The 11,989-nt window shown below is 40.4% G+C and overlaps 1 protein-coding gene across 3 annotated transcripts in view; it reads right to left on the bottom strand.

Moving 5' to 3' along the window:
* Positions 1 to 481: 481 nt before the first annotated feature.
* The window catches only part of FBLN2 (fibulin 2), a 97,012-nt gene continuing 85,504 nt past the window's right edge, over positions 482 to 11,989 (bottom strand). For all 3 annotated transcript variants that reach the window (XM_085235724.1, XM_010718454.4, XM_010718455.4), the window contains exons 12-17: positions 9,119 to 9,247; positions 8,474 to 8,599; positions 6,958 to 7,074; positions 6,000 to 6,128; positions 2,429 to 2,552; positions 482 to 1,411 (exon numbers count right to left, since the gene is read on the bottom strand). In XM_085235724.1, coding sequence (XP_085091850.1) covers positions 1,054 to 1,411; positions 2,429 to 2,552; positions 6,000 to 6,128; positions 6,958 to 7,074; positions 8,474 to 8,599; positions 9,119 to 9,247 — 983 coding nt within the window. In that variant the 3' untranslated portion in view covers positions 482 to 1,053. The remainder of the gene's footprint in view (positions 1,412 to 2,428; positions 2,553 to 5,999; positions 6,129 to 6,957; positions 7,075 to 8,473; positions 8,600 to 9,118; positions 9,248 to 11,989) is intronic.

Genomic DNA, 11,989 nt, shown 5'->3' with positions numbered 1-11,989 from the left:
TTCAGCTCTGGACCTCTTCCAGTTTCCTGTAGAACTAGAGGAAATCCAACTCAAAACTTAAGTTGTGCTGTTTCTAAATGGCACAATACAAACCACCAATTTAACTAGCATTTTCCTCTGCGTCATTTGGTAATACAATTGAAGTAATTTTCCTGAAGAACAGAAGCAACTCCCCTTCTGTTTATTTAAAATTGCAAATGATTCCTCAGCAGAACACACAGGACTTAAAATAAAGGGCAGCAGTTGATTATTTCCACATTTCCTCTTTGACTTTCCTTTAAGAATTATAATACATCTAGTCTACACATATGGCTACCTAAATACAACGCCTTTGTGCAGAGAAGAATTCAAGAACCTATAGCAAACTATTAAAAATGTCAGTGCGAGCTTTTCCCCTGAAGCACAATATCCTCTAAAGGCCAAGGTCTTGCCAAAGTCTATCAAAGGAGCAGTCCTACTAAAGCAAGGCTCAGTCATAGGCTTGTTCACTGGTGGAGTTTTCTTTTATTTATATATATTTTAAGGCAACATATTATAAAAGATGGCAGGAGGAAAACAAACCTGTAATATGAGGTGAGTCAACTGTCAATGTATATGCACAGCCCTTGACACAGTATCTCAACAAAGAAAAACTTCAGCGGCCAAACCATAAGTTTGTGTAGTAAAGAGAAACTGCTCAAGCCTTTTTTCTCCTAATGCAAAAAGCAATGCTCCCAAGTGAACATCTCTCCTCTCTAGTGCAATACCTTGCAAATGAGACTAAACCTAGAAGTAATTTCTAAGAAAAGATTCCTGCATGTAACACAGTGTATGTACTGCCTTTCTAACCCTTCTTTTGCTCATTGTCAAATGATGATGTGAAGAATTACATAAGAAAGCAAAACAACAAAGAAAAAAATTAACTTAATTTACACAACCAATAAAAAAAGTTTAAAGCAATGACAGAAAAATAATATAAAGGCTAGATACGTTAAATGCCAGTTCAACAATATTAAGCTTTGGTAGAACAGGTAAAGAGCATAGCACCAATAAATTCCAACGTCAATACATGCTTCAGTATGCATGAGCTGTGATGAAAATGTAAATTTTGGCAAGAAAAGTAGTGTATGTTCCCTGACGCCACAGTTTCATTTCAACATCTAACAAAAAGTCTTTAGGCTCTTTGACCTGTCGCTGAAGATAGACAATGCCCGTGTATGAATTCAGCCTTCGAGTGCTGAAGTAGTTTTCTTCGTTTCCTTTGTTGATAGTAAGGATGATGTTGTCTCCAGCATAGGCAGGTGATGGTCCAATACGGAAGATGTGCGCTGGGACCATGATGTTGGTTTGGAAGTTCAGCTGGTAATAGGTGATGCGCACCGGGGTATTTTGGCAGTTCAGATAATTAAAGCAACTGATTCGTTCGCACCTCCTATGAGAAGCAAAATGAAGAACTGTCAGTGTCCATGTCATGGGTAAATCATATATGCATTTCAGAGAACTACAAAGTCAAGGAAGTCTTGAGCCTGTGCTAGGCAAACAAGAGTCCCATCCTTCACCTGTGTAATCACCAGCTGCTTACTCTGCTTTTATAGCATCCGTAAAGAAATGATAGATGATAAAATTATCAGAGTACAACAGAGGAAGAAAACAATCATGGAAAAGCACAGAGGTTGGAGGGAGTCTGATTCATCATCGACAGCATGAACTTGGGACAGTGCTCCAAGAAGATCAAAACAAGGGAAAACCAAGTCCTCAGCTTGAAAAGCTGCTAATTCTATTAGGCTGGAAAAGAATGTTTTAAGTGATAAGCAACTAAGATTTCCTACAGCAAATGCAGTTTTGCATTTCTGACGGAAAGAGATTCTCTTCAAGTTCCTCAATATTTCTGCTTCTCTTGCAACTCAACTGTTTCCCACTCTGCAACACAGGAGTTTTTTAAACTTTCCTCTGGCTTTCCAAAGTGCTGGCAGGAAATGATCAGGGAGATGCTGGGGCTCCCAAGTCTTCTTAGTGGCTTAGGAACTGGGTGCTATGGAGTCCAACAGTTCCTGAACCTGCCAGCCTTCTTATCCTACTGCCCTTCATCATTTCAAGCATCTCTGAGGAGCTGCAACATGAATATTAACCAACGAGCCCTAAAACCACTCTAAGAGCTGCAGCAGTAGATTTTTTAAAACTTAGATACAAACAGAGTCCTTTTAGAGCTTTGGTAAGCATGCGAAAGTAAGACTGAAGCTCTGGTGACTGCTGTTACAGCAGCTGGAGATAAATGTAATCTCTGGGGTCTGGAAGAAGGAAAAGAGAAAAACTGACAATTCTGCACATGAAAACTGTATGTGCTCCAGGGACCAAAGCAGTTTATTACAGCTCTGAGTGCTTAGAACCACTCCCACACCAAAGCACTACAGAACTCCAACATGGGTACTATTGCAGTGGCCATACTTACATGTCAGACACCTTTCTGTAGTTTGAGGGGCACTCAAAGGACAGGCAGCGGAAACTGCCCTGGATGTTATAGCAAGACTCTGCAGCTGAACAGTTGTGGGTTCCTATAGCACATTCATCAATATCTGAGGAGAAGAAATCAAAGGGAAAAAGACATGGTAAGTAATCACAATTTACCAGCTGTAATGTGCTTACAAGGTGGACTGTGTGTGCATGAGAAGCAAGTCAGGGTTTGGTTCTGTGAGCTGAGGTCTCCCACTTCAGCTGCTTGGTGCACTGAGTCCTCAGTGACTCAGCCCACTGCCCACAGATTGGCTCTGTGAGAGCCCCAGAAGAAACACAGGATGTGAAATGCACAACAGGTAGGCTGTGTCAGGTTCACCATGTCACTTTTTGGCTTTTGTTGTGACAACTGAAGCACGTAGATTCCAATCCTGTTATAATTCATGTCTTCTGTGAAAAAAAAAAAAAAAAATTGCTTCTTTGACATTATCAGTTAATAAAAGTAGTCAATACCACTGCACATCACACAATAAACAAGGGGCCCACCATTCCCTGGTACTTTTTCCAGCTCCTCCCTCTGCATACCGAAGGCCATGGCCAGACACGGCCAGGGCTGACTTCTGCAATGGCTTTGCAAACATTTTCACACTCCTGTGAACCTCGCTAATCTCATTCCAAACATATCCGTTGCAACATGGGGTTTAACTTCCAGTGGAGAATAACCATGAGAAAGAAAAGAGTTTTAAAACCCAACATCTTCCTGTCTTGCCAATTCCCACTGCAACAAAACAAAACATGGAAGGTTCAAATTGAACAAGAACATCTAGACAGAACCGTCTGCGTTGTCATTTTGTCTCTTGGTCCTAATGTGTTAGAAACTGCATTAAGTATAGTTATAAGCTAGGCTGAAAGAAACAGAACAATATAATCAGACAGTGGTAGGCTAAGGCAGCAGAAACCTTTTCAGAGCAGGTAATCTGTCCATCCCCGCAGCTCCTCTGTAGGATCTCTGCAGCCATGCACACTGAAGATAGCTTTTAAACAGTTTCACGAGTAGTTCCATGCTCAGAGCTAGCCTATGCCTTGCAAGATGTTTCTAAATGAGTGAGATGGTCATATGGTTTGGTGTGTGAGCACAGCAATGAGCTGAATAGCTGGGAAACGTCTAACTAACTAGCATATATATAGTTTAAGTTAAGATTAATGCAATTAAATTAAATATGAGGATCCCCTTTTTATAAGAAATAATGTCACAGAAGACAACAAAGAACAGTTAAAGCTCAAAGACAATGGCCCAGAGCATAAATGTTGGTCCCTAAATAACACATATACCCAAGCCATGGACCTCAAAACACTGAAAACCAGACGCAATAACAGGAATCTAGCTTAAACAGAAAATACTGGCAAGGACCTCACAGTCACATTGTGTACTCCCAAATGTCTAGACAACGCACGGAGGCTTTAAAATGAAATAAATGCTAACAGATGAACCACGTGAACTGTGCAGGACTCTGCAGTTCTGCCAGTTGTCACAGAGGAGACAGACTTTTTGAAGGGAACCTATCACCTCTCTCCCCACATCGCCCTGGTATGAGAACTGATCTCATACACTGTGCTAACTAGTTTGAAAGTCTTGCAAAGAAAAGTATACAATAGGAAGTAAGAGAGAATCAAAGTAAATTAAATCCCTCGCTGATTCTCCAAAGTGCCCCTAGGTGAAAAGAAAATTTCTTCCATATTGCAATCATTGTCATGAAAACACTCATTTCACCAGTTTGGCTACGCTGCAAAATACCATACACAGTTTCTCCAAAAAGATCCATATGTCGAGATGCTTTTACATGAGACACGACTCATTTGTCTGAAAAAACAGGGCACAAAGAATGTACACCAGTAACTCCTAGGAACTGGTCAGATGACAGGTAAGTGAGGCCAAATCCTCACCTGATGGAAGCCAACATGACCTTTTTGATTATAATCCAGCTGACATCAATTCAGACTGTTTTTCTGACCATATTTTCAGGAGGCCTCAATACCTAACCCTGCCCAGACTTGTAACTACACACTTGCAGACCTCAGAAGTCTGTGCTGTGTGTTTATTTGTGCAAAAAAAATGGCAAATATCCAAGTGTTCTTTCCAATGCCTGACGAAGTGCCAGCTTACCCAGCCATCCGCAGAGCTGCTGCACATCTGCAGAGTTCTGCAAGTAGACCAACTTCATGCTCTAAGGAAGCTGCATGTGCCAGATGGTATAGGTTCTTTGGAAAGGTTTTTTGTATGTTACCATTTAACTCAGCAGGGCTGCTCTGTGTAAAAGGAGCCCTTTTCACCAAGGGTGAATGTGCAGTGAGGATTCACATGATAGACAATACAAGTGCAATCTATATGTGCATGTGCCAAATGTTCTTCTTCCACCTCTAGCGCCAGGAGCACACTGGGTACCTCCGGCTCAGGAGAGCTGTGCTGGCAGATTAAGGCAATGACTCACACCATTAGCTCTGGAACACATCCTCGTCTCCAATCTCAGTGCTGGCTGAGGTGGCAACAAGCAGGCCAGCACTCAAAATTAATGGCAAACACAAAAGCCTGAGGAAAGTGACAGCTGCAGGTTTTCTGGAATGTGACTTTTACATACGAATATAAATGCAGGTGGATATAACTGGAGGTGGATTCTGAAGTCTTACTCAAAATCAGATTAAAAACAATAACAGCTTGGGAAAATTCTTATTGTCATTCAGTTCATTTCTCTGGTCCAAGGCAGGTTCAAGTATGCTCATGCCATTTGTGATTTACACAGTGTAAATTCACTGCAGTTACCACCAAGAAAAGAATTTAAGCATAGGGAATACGTAACCAAATGCTATATGAAGCGTTCCTGAGAAAGTAAGAGAAGGAAATGCCTGGTAGTGAGTGTAACCGAGTGCAGGAATGCGTGTAGAGTACATAGAGGTAATCAGATCTTCAATCTTCATTACAGAGTCAGTGCATCCTCTGGAAACAGGGTATTTTTGCTTCAAAAACAGACAGCTGCACACCAGATGAAAAAAACGAGGCACTCAGCATACATTTCTATGAATCTGGAGACAAGGGGTGTTGCAGGGGAGGACACGTTTCGGTTACACTAATACTGAGAAACACCAACATAGTTAAGATTAGGTGGCAAACTTCAGGATGTCTACATCCCCATTACAGCTCCTACATCAACTTTCCTAGTTTTCTGGGGCAGGAAACCACAACTTACAATGAAGCCACAGATTTGGACACCTCCAAAAAAACAGATCTGATGAACCATGGTGCCCATGGAAGCAACCAGATGCCTCAATTCAGGTGATGATGTGAATTCCCTTAGGAAATAATTAGCTCACATCTACAGTTAAATAGCCTCACCATTCTTCTCTAAAATAGAGGAAAAATGACATTGTTGATACCAATATCTGGCAATTTTGTCAAATACTGGCATTTTAACAATGGCTAACATCCAAAATAGAGACTTGATTAAATAATCTTATGTCTTAGATCATTCTGAGGATTAAACCTTTATGACATACTCCTTTCAGCTCCTCCTTACCTCGACAGGTCCTTCCATTTGCTGCCATGGTATATCCCTGCTCAGGACAAGCACACTGGTAACTGCCAGGAACATTCACACAGCGGAAAGTGCAAAGAATGCCCGCACTCTGCGTGCACTCATCGATATCTGGGGAAAACAAACAAGCAAACAACAACAAAATGCAATTATAAATATGAAAAGAAAAAAAAAAAAAGAGCATTAGAAATCTCAAAGGAAAGGCAGTAGAATGCAAGGAAATTTGTACATTATTCATTTCTAAAGTATTCTTAAAGAAGAATGTAACCATGAAGATTTGACATTGCTCTAGTATGGCCGATGGTGCTTTCTGAAACATCAAACACTGAACTGCTCCATGAACTCATGGAAAGGAACAGTGAGCCGAGGACATCTGGGTTTGAAAATGCCACCCCAGTACCTCAGCAATTCATCCTCCAGGATTGTTTTTGGAGCTCTCTTGTGCTTGGAAGACTGTGGGTTTCTTCACCATTTCTTAAACAGAGACTTTCTAAAGTACGTGTTAGTATTGCTAACGTTAAGAGGAAAAGCTAAAACACTTCCTCACTACATTCTGATCACTGCTGCTCATTCACTCCTCACCTCAAGCAGAAGTCAGAGAAAGCCTCCATCCAGCCTTGGCTGAGTCGTAGTTACTGCTGATGATGCATAAATAAATCCCTCTTATGTCCCAAGTTTTTCAGCTGTAAGCTGTAGCCCCATGAAACAATAACATCACTGGTTGTATGGTCACACAGGTACCTTCCTGCCCCAAGTGGACATGAAAATGACTTGCATTTTCCAACAGCTGGAGTTACTGTTTGCAGTTTCTGCAGCAGGGTGTAACTCACAATTATCCTCGGGCATCACCTGCAGCATTGGGTGCTGGTGAAATTCAGACAGCACTTACTGTGAAGGAGTGATACGTACTTCTCTTGACCCGACAAAGCGGCAGCCTTACCTTTACAAGAATGGCCATCTTCTGCTAGCTGGAAGCCTTGCCTGCAGTAACACTGATAGGAACCATAAACATTGGCACACTCCTGGCTGCAGGGACTTGTATCACATTCATTCACATCTGCACCCAAAAATAAAGGTACAGACATTGCCTTATTGGTTCAGAACACAATCCATAATCTCTCATTATTTCTTGCTTCTAAAATCAGCTAGCAGATTCTTCTGACAGAGTGGATAAAGATAAGCTAATTTGTCCCGAGAAGATGTGTCTGCTCCCTGTGCAGAAAACCAGGAGCGTGAGGATGTACAATGCACCTGAATTTCATTTATGTATATGCCAATGTAAACATTGGTATCACTGGTATATGTATATACCAATGTAAGCATGCCAACATTTGTTTTGAACTTTAGATGCTACTAATTAAAAATAGGTTAAAAATAAACAAATCTTTTCATTCTATTTTTTTTTTAAAGTTTTGTCACTACTAAGTTTCATTTATATTAAATTTTAAATGAAATCTCTCCTATTTTAATACTACCATTTTTTTCCTTTTTCTCTCCTCTGGAAGGAAAGGAAAAGGTATGTGAGGGAAAAGAAGAAATTGCAGAAACAAAAATGAAACAATCAAAGCTTTGTGTTAGCTGAAATATTCTAAATGGGATCCAAAAGCTTCTACAGAATTTTTGGGTGCTTTTTAAGTCACGGCAAAAGTGACTGTGGGCAAAAGATATTCCACTATAACATTTCAATTGCAGCACTCCTATCCATTGCAACAACAGAAATTTACAATAGTTCCAGATTTTTGATAAAAGAAAATAAATATTAAGAGAAGTTTTACTCATAGTGAGCACCAGTGAATTTGTAAAAGTAATGCATCCAAATCACATATACTGGAAGGTTTGTCGTAAGAGATGTTCTTTAGTTGGAGAAGAGTATCTTGGTATGCATTAAAACCACAATCCCCTCTGCTTCGATACGCCATTGTTTTCCAAAGCCTAAATGCCTAAACTATGTGACATAGCTTCTAAATGGTAGTTGTGTTGCATAAGGCAGAGATGTCCAAAGCCAAGGTTGAACAATGGCCAATCACTTAGCACTCTATTGAAAAAAAAAAAAAAAAGAAAAAGAAAAAAAAGGAAGCTTAAGAGATTATAACTGTACAATGAGTTATTAGTAAATAGAAGATGGTGTGGGAAAAGGTGCCCAGAATGCTTTGTGTGTCTTAATCTTGTAAGGATATGTTGGGAATCAGTTTTGCAAATCTGGCAGCTTTGCCCAGCTCCTGGGGATCACAGCTTGTGTGGGAGCTATGGGGAAGACTTTCAGGTGCATTGCTGACTGGGTAAGTACAAGGCACTAGGATATGTCTGCTCCAATCTGAGTTTGAATGTTTAATTCAGTACCTAAAATTTCAGCGTGCATACATCATAGGCTTTCTGTATTTACACTTCATCTCAACTTCTCTAGAGTTCCTTAATTCACATTGCAAATTCATCCTCGTGGAGAATGCATCTCATACCTTCACAATGCTTTCCATCATAAGACAAGTGGAAACCAGAAGAACAAGTGCAATGGTAGGAGCCGGGGGTGTTCTCACATGTGTGCTGACACAAGCGTCCAGGGTAATTCCAGCATTCATTTATATCTGACAAGATAACAAGCAAATATACAATTGACTTAGAAACAAAAGCATTAAAAGAGATGCAGGATACTTTTTTAAGTGTCAGAGATTGATTTGCAGAGCAGGAAATGCTGCAACCTCAGATTTTTTTCTGTTTGCCTTTGTGCTCTAATTGGTGTATAGCAGTGATAAAATACAAAATGCTCTATCATGGTCTCTAACGAAGGAAGTTGTGAAGACTTTAGAAGGACAGATTTCCTCAGCAGGAGAAGCATAACCTGCAGGAAAATACTCTGCAGATGACTTTAACTGATAACCTGCAGCCAAACTAAACCAAGGACACCTGGTCCACACCCATTGCAGAGGGGCAGAGCTCTAAATAGCTGGTCGACTGAGCGGCGGCTGCTTTGGAGTTGAATCCATTATCTTCTGAGGCACTGCATTGCAGAACTAATAACTGCACACTACAATGGTGCTAAATACTGCCTTGAGGTCCAAGGCTCAATCAATCAGTTTTTTCATCTCAGCTTGCACCTTACATACCAATGCAGCTCCTGCTGAATGCATCATACTGATAGCCCATCTTGCAGTCACAGCGATAAGCCCCAGGAAGGTTATGACAAATCTGTCCTTCGCCACAGCGGTGTACGCCAGTCTGACATTCATCCACATCTGCAGAACCAGAGAAAGCAATTAGTTTAAATAAAGTTTGCTGAACGTCACAATTTATGGAAAGAAAATAAAAACAGAAGTAAATAACAAGGACAGAAAGTATACGATTCGTCTAATTGACAGAGCAGAGAGAGTATTGTTTTGTCCACTCGGTTCTTCTCATTGTCAGACTCACATTTCTCTAAGCCAAACTTTTGAAAAGCAATAAGTTATTTTAAAAGTGAAAGTGGCAACTTTCAACGCAATGGAGCTTTTCAGCATTTTCTGCATTTCAGTGTAAACACATTTTAATTCTGATCACACCATACCACTTAAACACCCTGTTCTGATGCTCTGCCATTGTGTGAGCCACTGTGAGCCTTTTAAAGCAAACCAAGAACCAGCCAGAAATTCTGCTCATTCCTTAAACAGAAGCAATTGCTGCTTTCAACTCCAGTTGTCTTTTCAATCCTGCTTCTGTTGTGTACCTTTTGCTCTTTCCCACTGTTGATCTTTTGTACTTATCCCAGTCAACTCACATTTTTATATTCCTCCTGGTTTCTCATCTGAAATCCTACACCAACAAATTAGCTGCTTCTGCACTCACATGCACTACTTCCAATCTCATTTTAAAAACTCGCAGATGGAGATGAGAGTTTTCAATACAGGCTGATTTACAAGACTCGCAACATGGCTAAATAGCTCATCAGTATTTAACAATTCTCTGTAACCATCTGTGACAAGAAGCATCAGAAAGCGTGATTAACCCACAGAAACTTGTATTTCTTCAAGTATTCTGAGTACTGCCATTTCCTAAGCCATCAGATTCTGCTTCCTTTCTATTATCCACATCTTCAGTTACTTTGACAATCCAAGTCACTGTTCATGTAAAATTAATTAGGATGTCAGTCTAAGGCAGGAGGATCTCCTTACTGCAGAGCTTTCAGTTGCTGCCCTATTTCAACTCACAAATTCAAGCACTATTTCATTTCAAAGGGTTCCTGGACAGTTCTTCACCACGCAACAGCCTTCAGCTCTGGAAAGCAGACACTTTCTGTAAAATGATAGGGAAATGGGAGCAAGCTCCTTATAACAGAATCTTAGATCTGGAGAAGCAGAAGCTGTTCCAACCATGGTGAGAGGTGCAAATACTTCAGCAGAGATTCCTACCAATGCAGTCCCTGCCTGCACTGGGGCTGGAGATGCCAGTCACCCAGGAAAGGATTCCTGATAGGCTTATTTCTGCTGAAATGCTGTCTTCTCATTTTTTTGCTAAGATCAAAGGTAGCTTTACCACAAAGAAGTTTTAATTGTGGATAAACATTTGCAAATCAGCAGTTTTATTTGCAATGAATTTGTAAGTGCAATCACTTCATTAGTTTGTCCAAACTATATCTCCTGCTGCATTCAGCCTTTAACTAGTGCTCATATATCATCCCACCAGAACTATGATGCACTTCATGATAGTTACAGTGGTTTTCAGTTAAATCTAAGAGGTCGCCTTTAATAATTCATTTACTGGATCAGAAGAACAATCATTTTGAAGAGAGGAGAATCCTCTAAACAGAGATGACCACAGAAGCTTAGTTCTGCTGGAGAGCCATGTCCAGATGGTGAATTTACTACAGTGAGTAAATCTGAACCGGGAACCTAGTTAACCATTGTAATGCCTTGATGAAAAGAAAGCTTTTAGCATAGAGAGGGGAAGCTAGGGTCACATGTTCTTCATTTTCATCTCCATGCTTTCCACCTCCCCAAAGGAAGTCACACCAATAAATACGGAAAGACTGCAGACAGAACTCACACAGCAGAAATCACTAGTCAACATCAATCATTAGTTTTCCCAAACTAGAGCAGCACCCTTATATAACCTCCTTAAAAACACTGTCAGTCATGTAAATTAAAGACAAAAGTATCATCAGTAATTAGAGTGGTAGCCCCAAAACCCTTGGATTCACGCTTCAAGTGGAGCAAATGTACCTAATCTTATTGTCTTTGCTGAAACAGGACTAATAAATATCAGAGGAAGAACTCTTTTTCCACAACAGCTGGGACAGATGCGGCTATTGGGTCTTCCTTTCATAACGCTCAGAATATTTCAGGCTACTGTATAACAAGACAGCAGATGAGACCACACTGCTGTCCTAAGTTTAGGAAGCAACTCCCTAAAGGAAAGGAAGCTTTCTCAGTTTCCTCAGGTACATGTTAACTGTCCCTGTCTTCCCCTGCTTAATTTTTTCCCATTTTCTCACTGGCAAAGGAGAGCTTGGATGGCCCTGGGAGAAAAATCATGAAGGATAATGAAAAGAAAAAAAGAGAAAGAGGATTTTTTTTTGCCTGGGGTCTTCTATCCACTCCACCAGTTTTCACTGCAGGCCATTAGACATGGCTGAGTTAACAGACAGCCTCAAACATGGCTACTACACACCTGCAGAATCACAAAAAACAAATTTTATTTGCCATCCTTCCTTTTATTCAGAGGGGACTTAAGTAGAAATCATTAAGATTTCATCACTCTCAAGTGATCACAACAAATGACATTACAAGTGTTAATTTGCCATTTATGTTTCCAGCTCTTGTTTTACGATTTCCAACCCCATGCAGCACAGGGCACAGGGATTCAGACATACAAAGCCAAGGATCAAGCTTTCAGCCCTCTTGTTTCTAATAGGCTAATTTGTGGAACAAATGCTAGTAAGATAGGACATATGATATTCTGAGTCAGTAACTCCATACACCCTTTAGAACAAATACAAGACAGTA

This window comes from Meleagris gallopavo, chromosome 14 (assembly GCF_905368555.1).
Source record: "Meleagris gallopavo chromosome 14, MGAL_WU_HG_1.1, whole genome shotgun sequence".
In the NCBI taxonomy this organism is placed as follows: Eukaryota; Metazoa; Chordata; class Aves; order Galliformes; family Phasianidae; genus Meleagris; species Meleagris gallopavo.
This window is presented reverse-complemented; position numbering and strand designations above follow the sequence as displayed.